This window comes from Papio anubis, chromosome 2 (assembly GCF_008728515.1).
Source record: "Papio anubis isolate 15944 chromosome 2, Panubis1.0, whole genome shotgun sequence".
Classification (NCBI taxonomy): Eukaryota; Metazoa; Chordata; class Mammalia; order Primates; family Cercopithecidae; genus Papio; species Papio anubis.
Window position 1 is genome coordinate 173,202,813 of NC_044977.1, and position 14,167 is coordinate 173,216,979.

The 14,167-nt window shown below is 38.6% G+C and overlaps 1 protein-coding gene across 10 annotated transcripts in view; it reads right to left on the reverse strand.

The window, feature by feature from the left end:
- The window catches only part of NEK10 (NIMA related kinase 10), a 265,539-nt gene that overhangs the window by 27,628 nt on the left and 223,744 nt on the right, over positions 1 to 14,167 (reverse strand). For 6 of the 10 annotated variants that reach the window (XR_644237.3, XR_644238.3, XM_009201822.3 and 3 more), the window contains 2 exons: positions 6,002 to 6,031; positions 4,056 to 4,156 (listed from right to left, as the gene is read on the reverse strand). Coding sequence is in view for 8 of the 10 variants with exons in the window: in XM_009201822.3 (XP_009200086.1) it covers positions 4,056 to 4,156; positions 6,002 to 6,031 (131 nt within the window). In the remaining 2 variants the exon portion in view is untranslated. The remainder of the gene's footprint in view (positions 1 to 4,055; positions 4,157 to 6,001; positions 6,032 to 14,167) is intronic. The other 4 variants (XM_009201827.3, XM_009201828.3, XM_009201824.3 and 1 more) reach the window with 1 other exon arrangement.

Below are 14,167 nucleotides of genomic sequence, written 5' to 3' on the forward strand. Positions count from 1 at the left end.
AAATTATATTTAAATTTCAAAGGATATTTCTCTCAATTTAATAGTTAATAGTTAAGAGAACTAAAAAGCTATTTAAAGCTATTTCCATAACACTAAAGTTAAGAATGCTTTTTCCATATTTCTATATCAGTATTTAAATGGACGTGCATTAATATAATCACTTTACTCAATATAGATATGGCAGATTATATCTTGATGTATTAATCAAGCTTCCCCCAATATTTCCCTGTACACCCTCACCCTCTTTTATGTAAGTAGTTAGACAATTCTGTCATTGCCTAAGAGAAAGCTTGACAGCAGAAAATAGAAAAGTAATCAGTTTTAGACTCCTGCATCTCAAAAAGGCAGCCATCGGGAAACAGAAAAGAGCACCAGAGTTTGGACAAAACTTGACAGATAAGACCCAGGCTACTCAGCCCCAGGCTTAAAGACTACCTAGGCTAAAGGGAAAGCAATGAGAACTCAGAGGTATGGAGACATCAAAGAAGGCAGTTCCTTGTCTAGCCCCCTAGGTTAAGTGTGCCAGTAAGCAGCCTGTCAGCTTATCCAGGCTGTGATACTGGAACATTTCTCCCTTGCCATCTGGCAGGATGCTAAGCTGTATCAGAAGAGAGCCCTGGAGGGATGCTGGAGGAGGATGGATCTTGTTTCCTGGCTCCAGTGATGCTCCTGCGTTGCCTTGCTGAGGCAGCTCATAGTAAACAGCACAGGTAGGACCCCGAGAGGTTGGTGCTAAACCCCAGTCAGATCCAGTGGTATCAACTCTGCAGGTAGCTCCCCAGAGAATTCCACGGAGCAACATTTAACTCGGGGTGGCCTCCCCTGGTCCCATGGAGGGTGCTACCCAGCACAACACCCTCAAGTGCTGATTCCCAGCAAGTTCCAGGGCATAGTACCTCACTGTGGAGGGCTTGCCCAGGTCCCCCAGAGGGACACTTCGCTTCAGGTTTCTCCAGCATAGCACCTTACTAATTTTTCTGATCTTTGCAGGAAGGTCAGGACTTCGACCCAGCGTGGGAGTGTCCACTTCTATATTCGTTCCTTTCTTGGGTGCTCTGCCTCAGCCTTAGAAGTTGTGACTTCTTGATGTGCTCTTCCTACATTCTTTAGATTTCTCTTCCCCTCCCTAGTAGATAATACTCATCATAGTTAATAATTCCTTATATTAAACCTTCCCTGTTGAAATTATGGTATGGTTTCTGACTAGACCCTCACTGATACAGATACAGGTTTTAGGAATGTCCCAGAAGAGCCCATACAGATAGGATTTGGGAATTGGTTTGATTGTGCTCTTGGAACTGAGTCCAGTGCTGAGTTTTGTTTGTTCCTTTGCTTGTTGCCAATAGGACATGGGATGCTAGTAATCCATGGCATGCAGTTGCATCACAATTAATCAGGTTATCATCCTGATGAAGTGCCAACTGAAGCAGGTGCCTTGGAAGCCCAAATAGCTGCTGTTCTTGACTGGCACATAGTAATGAAGAACACAAGGACTATGGCACAGAATGGATCCTTCTGAATGCACTGGAGCACTTACAGAAAGAAAATGACAAGCTTGGGTCCTTTACAGCTCAGTTCAAGTCATGGTCTGAGACATGGAAAGATCCCATGACAGCCCTAAAAGAATCCATTGCTTTGTTCTGCTACGGTGCTGATATGGCTGATAATTGAAACTTAATTGAGCAGCTTACCAAATTACAAGGTCGGATGAAGTCACATGTTATCAAATTTCTCATGTGAAAGTTAGAAAAAAAAGAATTATAAAACTTGGAATAGGAGCGTCTTGTTGAGACCACCCAAGTAAAACTAACAATCCTGAAACCAAGGTCACTCTGAGCAGCCTTCATAGCAATTAAAAATAGCTTTCCATTCTGGGTCTGAGAAGATGAGCCTTTCTTTGCTTGAAAACCCTATGATAACCTAATGTAGGACAAATGTCTTTAAAAGGGATGTTCATTTCCTCATGAGACCCAACACAATGAGGATCAAATCCAAAACTAGGGTCCTATTTCAATATGATCCAGGGGAATTAGTATAAACTGTGACCCAGTAGGAAATAGGAAAAGAATTACAAGATTTTGCTATTATATTTCAGCAGCAACCCAGAGAACATGTGCAGGAGTGGATTCTAAGAAGGATAGGCCAGGAAGGGTAAAACTTATAGCACTAAATCAGGCTGAATTCATTGATATGGGTGCACGTACTAGAGATTCCAGATTTCACATGTTAGTTCATGCAGCTGGAGGTAGTTTAACTGGTTGTTTGACTAAAACTTGTACTTAACCATGGTCTGTGTTTGATGAGGGTAAAATGTCAGAGCATCTCTAGCATGTGGACGGGGGAATTCAAAGGCTCAGAGAGATGGGCTCATTGGGGTACATTTACCATGTGTGACTTGCACACCCACTCCCCAACCATATTCAGCAAGAACATCCAGAAGCCACTCCTTTCACTGAGGCATTGAGAAATACATCGGAGAGGAGAGCACTAGCATCCTTTATAAGCCCTGTGGTTGCTCTCCTTTGGAGGCCAGGTATGACACCAAACGATACATGATTTCAATGTATCCAGTTGGCAGGGGCCAACTGACAGCACTTGACCACCAATAGCAAACTGAGAACATCTTTCATAAAGGGAAGCGGGGAGGTACTATTATTTAGAATGCTTAGCCAACAGAGATCTTTAGTGGTGGTTAGTTGACTAGGGTGTTCCTGGAAAAGAAACAGATGGTCTGCCTATTAAAGTATTCCTTGATCAGTTTAACAGAAAAGAATATCTAGGTGTGGTAGACAGAAACCTGCCCTAAGTTGCCATTGCTACAGTGGAGAGTTACAGCCTCTCACACAGTTTCCAGATGCAAGTCAATTCAAAGACTCAAAGCCCCTCGATTAAGTGGAAAGCTGGGACCCCTTGAGGAAGGGCTCTGAAACATTACTACAAGTGCACACTATAAATCTTCCTCCAAAGGAGAATTGCAGCCATTTACTAGAGTGACTGTTTACTGGGGAAAAGGAAATACACAGACTTTCAGCGAATACTAGACACTGGTTGCAAATTGACATCAAGATTCCTAGAGTCTTACAATATTACTGTGGTACACCATTTTTAATGATTTTTTTTGCTTTGGGATGTTTTGGGTAGGGATGGGGGTTAGTTAAATGGATTATGAGCCCAATGGGCCCAGTTGGTCTGTTTAACTTGTGGTATTTCTCTTCAGTATCTGGATATTTAGTTGGAATTGCCATAACTGGCAGCTGACAGCATGCCCCATTGGTTCTTTGAATCTAGAGCAAGACAATGTTTATGTTTTGCTCGTGGATGTATCTCAAGTCCCTAGAATAGCATCTGGCACATAGTAGGCACCTAATAATTATATGTCAAGTGAGTGAATGAATGAATAAACCACAAAAGATATACCATTTTAGACTTCAAAATAATGTTGGCTTTCATGTCCAAAAGTCTTCTGCACTTCTTTGTCTAAAAAATATTTTTTTATTAACCATACATAACAGAGCCTTCAAGTTGCTTATTTCTAGACATATTTCTGTCAATAATTAATAGCCATTTTTAGCATTATTTTCTCAGTGCTAGAAGTCACTGAGATTTACAAATAGAAAGTTTTAACAACTCTGGATTTTGTGTGGTTTTGACTTTCACTCTCTGAAAGGTCCTACTTTCAACCTAGCATCCTCAGAATTAATGGATGGGCACAATTTTCCTTTTTCTTTCCTATAGTAAAGCTGCTTACAAGCAAAGAATCCTAACTCTATCTCCACTTTCACCCCTGCAGAAGGGCCATTTGTGTTGAAGTTTGGTTTTGGTTGGGCACTAACAGTAAGAGAGGATGTTAGGAATCATAGGAAAAATCCTATATATTTGCTCTTTTACCCTACTACCTTCCCAGCTCTGCTGCTAAACTAGTGTCCCCACATGTATGTAGTTGGGGAGGATAAGAACAAGTACTCAACTTAAAGTCCTATAAAATAGTTCTTCAGCAATATTAGCACAAAACTTGCATTTAAGATGAAAAAGAAATAAAAAGCTAGAACACTGACCTGTGTGATATAGATTATTTTGTGCAGCTGAATTAATATCTGCTGAATAGGATCGCTGATCTGACGTACTTTCCTCTGGGACACAGCAATTCCTGCTGATGCTGTGGGTGATAAATTTTGTAGTTAGTCAAGTTCTCTTTCAAATGTTATATTAATGAAAAAAGTAAAATTCTAACAATAATTTTAAAGTAAAGACTTCCCCTTATCAGTGAGACAATATGTAGAGACCCTGTAGTACTTCAATATTTTATGACATGGAATAAACAATATCTTCCTTTTACTTCTCAGACTTCTAAGTAACACAATGATATTACCTGTAATAACATCTGAAAGACTGCTTAGCGCTTGGACATTTTGCTGGCATTACAGCAGGCTGCCATCAGGAGTCAGCAGTGCCTTAGATACAGTGGCCACTGAAAAGCCAGGCTTCAGACATGTATAGTTAAGAGGCTATCATGCTTTTAAATTTTAAATTCATTATGCCCTCCATGACATATTTTAAGACTAATTTTATCAAAACTATGAAATCTATACACTGAATAGACATTCTTACAGAGCAAAAAAAGAAAATTTCTTTTAGCTAGAATTAAATAACTTTCAAACCTGTGATTATTACAAATTATAATTTTCACCTAGATTTCTCTCCAAGTCTAAGGGGGGCATATTTATAATCTAACCTGAATTCTCATCATACAGCCACACCACCTTCACAGTTTTCAGACTAATTTGGCATCAAATTGTATGTGAGCTGCTCTTCCAGCGTCCTCTGTCATAGCCACAAACAGTCTGTTTTTAACCTGAGGACTATACAACTATTTAAAGGAAAGGCTTTTGTCTCCAGATTACCTACAAGGCCACCTCTGCCTCTTGTCACTCACAGAACCACACTGGATAAAACAAAAAGAGACTTCAGATACGTGATGTGCATTGTCTTCCTTCCCTTCTCTTCCTTCTCTTTCTCTTTCCCTTCCTCCCCTTAACCGAGAATGTGCTTTCTGCAATAAAACTTTTCTTGCCAATTTCCTTTTAAAAAAAAAAAGGTGAAAGTTCCAAAGACCCTCTTTTCTTCCCTTCACACATTGAGCCACTATGAAGTTAAACATGAAGATAGTCATTGCTTTAACAACAGCTAAGCATTTTTAAAAATGCTTCTTTTATAAGCACTTTCTGAGAAAGCTTGCATATTTTACCATAAATATTTTGTTTTCAAGACATTTAAAGAGAACGTTCAATGTAGTCATTTAAAAGAGTCAACTTGTTTTATTATAAGCATATGAAAATGTATAAAGACATAAAATGCAAAAAAGAATAAAATATAAACATTCAAAGAAATACTGCTTTCTTTACAGATATCTTTACTGAGTTAGTTTATCATTTAGCACAAGAAATAATCTAGTTCTAGCTCATCTCCAATTAATACCTTGTTTAAATGTTTGAAATTTAAAGAGTCTATATCCCATGGACACAATGTTTACTCCTTTTAATATCAATTATTTGATTATTAATATGAGGTTTAATAAATACCCTTGGGATAAAAATATAAAGAGGCAAATAGAAAGAGTTAATGTAGCTCTAAAATAGAAAACAGAGAGCTGGATTGTCTGCTCCATCTTGTGGAGATGGTCAAGTGTACACATGCCATATTTTCTACAGTGGTGCTTCTTGGAGAAATAATTCTTAAAATATAACTGTTTGTCTAGACCCAAACCAAATACTAGACACTGTGTAACATGACCAAGTTGATGTTGCTACAGAAAAATTAACTTTGCATTTTCTGAAAATGGAGAGCTTGGTTTTTTTTAAATCATTTTTATACAAACTACTTTATGTTTTTGATTTCTAGATGTAACATTCATAGGTAATGAGCTAAAATCTCACAGCATGGCAGAGAGTTCTTAGGTCTGTGACGACATTTTGAATGGGATATCACATAGGTTTGACTCTACCTTGCCACAAGAATGTGCCCATCTGTGGCCCTAAATACAAAAACAAAGAGTTAGCTAGAATGTCTGCCTTCTGAATTAATCAACTATCCAATTTTTTTAACTTAAAAATTATTTTTCTTGAGACCTTTTGACCACTACCCTCACAATCCCAAAACATCCTTGACTTTTGGAAATACTTTTGATTACTTAGTTATTAAAAAATAAAGTTAAAAATATTTAATTACACATGCCCCTATAAAAACAAGCAAGCAAGCAAACAAAAATGTTAGTATTACAAATGAGAAATGAGATTCAAGGCTCCTAGGAGCCACCATCCATCACAGCCACCTCCCCAGAAATAACTTGTGATATCAGAGTGGTGTGTTGACTTCCACTCACTTTTCTATCCATTTACATACATAAATGTATACTTCAAAACGGTACTTTTCAAACCATACTTGAGTCCTGAAGCCAATGTTAATGAGTCATGATCAGCATTTTGAAAAATGATATCAAATGAATTGGAACTAGATTTTAAAATTTCAGAGTACATTGGAAGGGTCCACTCAGTCAAGATGTAAAAGGTGTTTTCTATTGATAGTCATTTCCAAGCATTTGAAAGCTACTATTATGGAAAATCTACGTTCTCCCTTCCTCCTTTCCTCTCTTTCTCCCTTGCACTCTTCCTCCCTTCTTTCCTCCCTCCTTCCTTCCCTTCCTTTGTAAACAAATGGTGACACATCACATCACATAAACTGTTGTACAATTTGTTTTTTTCACTTTTTTCACAGTCTATCATGGAGATTGTTTATTATCAACATGTGCTGTTCTAGCCCATTCTCTGTACCACTGAAGACCACTATGTGTCCTAGATGCACTGTAGTTTACATAGCCACTTCTGTCTTAGTGGACACTTAGTTTGCTTTCACTTTCTCATGATAATAAGTGATGCTGCAGTGAATATACACCGGCATGCCTCACTGTGCATAAGTACAAGAGTTCTTTTAGGGTAGACACAGTGAAGTGAAATAGCTGGACCCGAGGATACATTGTAACAAATACATTTTTAGGTGGCTGAGTCAATTTACACTCTGATCAGAAAAGAATCCATTTTTCTACACCTCAGTCAACATTATATATTATCAAACTTTTCCGCTGTGCCAATCTGATTGTTTTTTGTATTTATCTAAATGCTAGTTTGGTTGCTGTACTTCTTTGGTAAATTTCTTGCTTGTATCCATAGTTCTTTATTCTTACTGATTTGTAAATGCTCTTTAGATATTCTGAATACTCATCTTTTTATTGAATTTTTTAAAAATTGAGACAGGGTCTCACTCTGTCACTCAGGCTGGAGTGCAGTGGCATGATCACAGTTCACTGCAGCCTCTGCCTCCTGGGCTCAAGCAGTCCTCCTGCTTCAGCCTCCCAAGTAGCTAGGACCACAGGCATGCACCACCATACTCGGCTTTTATATTCTTAGTAGAGACAGGGTTTTACCACATTGGACAAGCTCGTCTCGAACTAGGGTTTTACCACATTGGATAGGTTCATCTCAAACTCCTGGCCTCAAGTGATCCACCCACCTTGGCCTCCCAAAGTGTATTTTTATTCTTCATTTAAAGGTTATTAACTGCCAAGCATTTGGCAAGTATTAGCCATATCATTTTATCTAGCTTTAAAAACATTCTCTCTCAGTAAATCTTTTAGATTAGCCCACTGAAAATACTATACTTCCTAACTGTTCACCAAAAAAAAAAAAAAAGCAGCATATATTTATATTACCAATTTTCTACTGAGAATATTTGTATTAAAACAATTTTTTATTAAAAAGACATCTATGAGGCTGATCACAGTTCATGTGCAATGTCAGTCATACATAATATGCCCATGATCCATGCATGATTAATATCTATGTGGTATTTCCTACTGAAAAATATATACACAATATTTGGTCTCCTTAAAATTTAAATAAAATCAAAGTTTAAGATATTGGGATACTTTGCATTCTTTTATAGTTTTTATTAAAATAGTAAATTTGACTAGTGTTTTAAAACTTAGACGGAAACTACAAAATTTCTTATAAGAGGCAATTTACTTAAAAGCGTCAAAAAGTCATTACATAATTATATTTGCTGGCTTACTCTGTGGCAAGCATGACACTAAAGAGCTATTTGTTTCCCCTTTGCAGAGTTAGGTCAGAGGACTTGCAAGAAGAGCAGTCCTTCTTTTTTAGCAGGGACTTGGGTGAGACACTGGGAGGTGTTTTACGTATTTAGTCTCCTTTAAATCCACGGAGGAGACTAAATGAGTAAAACACCTCGCAGTGCCTGTAAACTGTCTGCTCCTTTGTTGGTGTAGATTCTATCCCCATTTTACAGATGAGGAGACTGAGTGCGATGGTCTAAATGCTTCTGAACCACCAAAATTCACAGGTTGAAACCCTAATCCCCAAGGCAATGGCATTTGGAGGAAGTGAGCTTGGGAGGTGATTAGGTCATAAGGGCGGAGGCCTCATGAATGGAATCAGCACCATTGTAAAAGAGGCCAGAGGGAGGTGGTCACCCCGTTCTACCATGCAAGGACACAGCCAGAAGGCGCCTCTGGTTACTGCAAATACAAAACAGTATCTCCTTCCCATCCTGAAATATTATTTCTCTTCTTAAAAGGATTGCTACTTTTAACATGATGTTCTACCTATCTCTCTTAACATTTAATTAACTATTTTTGGAAAGCACGTAGATATAATAAGCTGAAGCATTAGGTCTTTACAGCTATTGCTGTGCACTACATTCTCCTTTAGTATCTCATTGCATAATAAAATAGCCAAGTTAGTTGCCCATCTCTGGTGCTTTGACACGTGATTTATACTATATGTCCATTCTATTGAAACTATAATTCACAACATACACTTTGAAGCTGTCAATAACTACAAATGAAACCCAGAAAAGTGGGTTATACTGTATTCTCCCAGTTGACCAAAACATGGTATCAATATATTATTTTTCTGAAATCTCTCAGCTAAGAATCAGGAACTTTTGGACAACTGGAGAAAAAAAAGGTTAAGGAAGGAAATCCATGAAGAAGCAAAAAAAAAATACTGTTTTCATGAATGGGAGGCCAAAACATACATGAGCTTCTCTATATTGGACCAACAGTCTTGTCAAACTACAATACAAATTTACTCTCACCTCTTAACTATCATAACAATGAAATAAAGTAACATAATTGTAGTTCAAATCTATAAATGTTCAGCAATCAATCCCTGTGTCCCTGGTTAGATGAAGAATCTTGAACTCATAAGGATTTCATGGAAGGTTCACCTGGACAACCATGGATGTGGGATAAAGAGCAGATTCGAATGTTACATTTGAGAAGACCAGGAAGAATTAGAAGGCCTTCAATAGCACAGGAAATGTATTGGATGTGAGGGAAGTTGTATGTGAGTGTGGGTTCTTAGGAGAAGGAATAATTCCAGCCAAGGGCGAAGTCAGCTAAGTGACAGCTGCAACTGAAGAACAGCAAAGTGTTCAGTTTAGCTGGTATGCAGCACAATAAAAAAAAAGTACAGTGTGTATACAGCTGAAGAGGTAGCCAGGGACCATACACAATGGTGAGGAGAAATAAGGCTGATTTTATTTCAGGAGAGGTGATCTCACTGGAAAAGGCTCAAATGGTTGAAGTCAGAGGCCTGGCTTGCATTGTCTCTCTGCTAGGTACTAGCAATATGGTTTTTGGAAAGTCACAACATCTTTGAGCCTTAGTTTCTTCATCTGAAATGGGAGCATGGTAAAAATGGGACTAGCACCAAGGGTGCTGAGGTCATACACGCTGTGGGGTAAATCAGTCTACAGTGCCCTGTAGCTGTTTCCACGTGGGGAGCAGGAGCCAAGGACTGCTGACACTTGGGACTGAGACACTGAGAATATGATGTTCCAACAGAAGAGAGAGGGAAGTGACAGAGGAGATGCTGCATGGATGATGGATACTTCCCAACACAGACCAGCAGACCATTCTAGAATCAGACAAAAATTGTTTGGAAGGAGCTTGGCAGTCTAGGCCTAGATGCCCCTGCTACCCCAGCCTCCGGTGGAGTTTCTCACGGAATGGCAGGAAGCTGAGTCAAAGCATCAGCTCCTTTCACCTCTGGGTGATCAGGCAACAAACTTCCTTTCATTCGAAACTTCAGGAACAAGCTGTTTAAAGGCCAGACGCAAGGCTGCTTTGAAGTCCTTAACTCTTGAATTCCGGCTGAGCCTCTTTCATGTAATGTGTCTTATATTCCTATAATGGGTAATGTCACAGTATATTTAACTCACAATCTACACCAATAAAGGAGCAGACAGTTTACAGGCCTGTAGTGTTAGAGGTTAACCTGCTGAAATTAATATACTGGTATGATTTTACACCCAGTCAAGAACTTGATCACAAAAATGATATCATTTTATTACCCTATAGAAGTTCTACCGGTCTTATGCTTAATTTAACAATCTTATTTCAGCTTTTTTTACTTGCCTAACTACATAAATCTCTGTTCTTCAAATGCTCTTGAATCAGGTTTTTTGTCTTCCACCTGGTTCTATCATTAATGGGTTGAAAAAACTCAGACACTTGCTAAAGAATAACTTTAAGAATCATGCTTTTGCACCCCAATATAAAAAATAATAAGTAGTTATATAAACAGAAAAATTTTTAATTGACACACTATATGAAACATCCCAGATAAATGACTGAATCCATACTGAGCAGAGTCAATTAAGAATGAACAAGGTTCCAGCTATAGTGGAGGGCAGGCAGGTAGCCCAGAGAGAAGAAAGAGGCCTTTTGCTTTCAGGAGAGGGTAGTGCTGTAGCAACCATTATAGAATGGTTTGGATACAGCCTTAGTTATATCATCATTTTTCTTGAAGAAAGGGAATTAACAGAAGCTTAATGACTGGTTCAATGATTAATACTCCCTTATGGTTTAAATGTACTCTGAGATCCTTGAAAAAAAATACTCCCCAGACAGCAGCCAACACATGGATAGAATCTTAGCTACTGGTGCTTACATTTCCACACAGAAATAATTTGGTTAGATGTCCACATGTATGTCCAAAATAGTATGGCTCATGTGTAAAACACTCCACATTAACCTAAGGTCTTTGATATCCAGGTTTCATCTTCTTATGATTGGCTCTTCTGTCACCATCCTCAATCCTCAAATTGGTCAATGCAACAAACTAATTCAAAGCATATTTGTAAATACTTTTGACATATTTTTAAAATCCACTATAAATTACTAATAACGGCAATTTGGAATTTGAGGGTGATGTTTTTCTCTATAATTATTTTGTACACCATGCTACAATCATCACCCAAGTCATGCTGACCTACCTCCCTTTACTCCTACCAGAGAGTGGGATACCTTTCAACCCTTACTTCCTTTAGCCTTTCCTCCCAGGCAGAAACCCAAACGGCACAAGTGTGAACTGCCATTTAACAGCTGATATGCAATTTGGATTTAGGCTTGAATTGGAACCACCAGTAACTTTTGTAAGATGAGTATCCCTTTGAAAACACATTACGCTACAATGACCATGAAAAAAATCTACATCTCCAAGAAGCATCCTCCTGGGACCTTATACAGAGTCGTTTGGCACCTCCCTTGTTATGAAGGATGAGGAAGCAAGTAATCATTGGTAAAGGAAATTTCTTATCTCAATCTGAAATCTAAAAATATATATGTATATATTTTAATATAAGTTTAAATGAAAATAAAATATTTTAAAAGTCTAATACAAAAAAAGTCAGTGATTCCCTCACTGCTTCAGATTACTTATGCAGTTGCTCTCAGTACAATAGCAAAGACAAACAAGAGTTTATACAGTGATGGCCTAAATCAGTTACTCAATAAATAGTTTCTAAGGGCCTGATCTCAGAGGAAATACTCAAGATATTTATAGGCATACCTCATTTCATTGCACCTTGTTTTATTGCATTTCAAAGATGTTGCTTTTTTTTTTTAAGAAATTGAAGTTTTGTGTCAATTCTGCATTGAGCAGGGCTACTGGCCCCATTTTTCCAGTAGCATGCATTTACTTCATGCCTCTGTGTCACATTTTGGTAATTCTTGCAATATTTCAAACATTTTCATTATTAGATCTGTTGTGATGATCTGTGAAGACTGATCATGGATGTTACCATTGTAATTGTTTTGGGGCACCACGAACTGCACTCATATAAGATAGTAAACTGAATGGATGGACATTGTGTGTACTCTGACTGTTCCAGCAACCAGCCATTCCCCCATCTCTCCCTTCTTTGTAGGCTTTCCTATTCCCTGAGACACAATAATACTGAGATTACGCTAGTTAATAATCCTACAATGGCCTCTAATTTTTCAAGTGGAAAAAAGAGTCACATGTCTCTTACTTTCAATCAAAAGGCAGAAATGATAAAATTTAGTGAGGAAGGCATGTCAAAAGCCAAAATACCAGAAAGCTAGGCCTCTTGCATCAAATAGTTAGCCGAGCTGTGAATGCAGAGAAAAAGTTTTTGTAGAAATTTATAAGTGCTACTATAGTGAACACATGAATAATAACAATGGCAGCCTTATTGCTTATATGGAGAAAGATGTAGAAGCTAAAAGATCAAACCTGCCACAACATTCCCTTAAGCCAAAACCGAATCCAGAGGAAGGCCCCAACTCTCTTCAACTCTATGAAGTCTGAGAGAGGTGAAAGAGCTGCAGAAGGAAAGTTGGAAGTAGCAGATGTTGGTTCATGCAGTTTAAGGAGAAAAGTCATTTCCATAACATAAAAGTACAAGATGAAGCAGCAAATACTGATATAGAAGCTGCAACAGGATAAGATCTTATTATGATCCAGCTAAGATAACTGATGAAGATGGCTACACTAAACAATAGATTTTCAAGGTAGACAAAACAGCCTTTTATTGCAAGAAGATGTCACCTAGGATTTTCATAGCTAGGGAGGAAAAGTCAAAGCCTGACTTCAAAGTACGGGCTTACTCTCTTGTTAGGAGCTAATGCAACAGGTAATCTTAGGTTCAAGCCAATGCTCATTGACCATTCCAAAAATAGTAGGCTAGGGCCCTTAAGAATTTTACTAAATCTATTCTGCCTATGCTCTATAAATAAAACAACAAAGCCTGGATGACAGCAGTCTGTTTATTGAATATTTTAAGCCAACTCTTGAGATCTACTGCTCTGAAATAAAGATACCCATCAAAATATTGATATTCATTGACAAAATACTTGGTCATCTAACAGCTGTGATGAGGACGTACAGGATATTAATGTTGTTTTCTTTTTCTCTTTTTCTTTTTTAAGACTGAGTCTCGCTGTCACCCAGGCTGGAGTGCAGTGGCAAGATCTGGGCTCACTGCAAGCTCCACTTCCCAGGTTCACACCATTCTCCTGCCTCAGCCTCCCGAGTAGCTGGGACTACAGGCACCCATCACCACGCCCAGCTAATTTTTTGTATTTTTAGTAAGGATGGGGTTTCACCATGTTAGCCAGGATGGTCTCAATCTCCTGACCTTATGATCCGCCAACCTTGGCCTCCCAAAGTGCTGAGATTACAGGCGTGACCCACCACGCCTGGCTATTAATGTTGTTTTCATGTATGCTAACACAACATCCATTCTTCAGCCCAATGATCAAAGAGTCATTTTGACTTTCAAGTCCTATTATTTCAGAAATTCATTTCATAAGGCTATAGCTGCCATAGATAGTGATTCCTCTGATGAATCTATGCAAAGTCTATTGAAAGCCTCCCAGAAAGGATTCACTATTCTAGATGCCATTAAAAACATTTATGCATTTTAGCTCCAGATCAACTCCAAGAACAAACTAGGAATCCTGAGAGGACTCACAGACCCTCTGAAGGAAGCAGACTGCTCCTGCAGGACATGGGAGACATCCCAAATGCTCAGCAGCAGCAAGATCTGCCCAAGGAGAGTCTGAGCTCAGGTATAGCTCTGCCCCCAATGGATGGCCCTTTCCTACCCACTCTGGTAGCGGAAGACAAAGGACGTATAATCTTGGGAGTTCTAGGGCCCTGCCCACCGCCAGTCCCTCTCCATACTACCATAGCTGATGCTCTTTGGAAAACACCACCTCCTGGGAGGAGGCCAACCAGCACAAAAATAGAGCATTAAACCACCAACCCTCATGGAGTCCATTGCA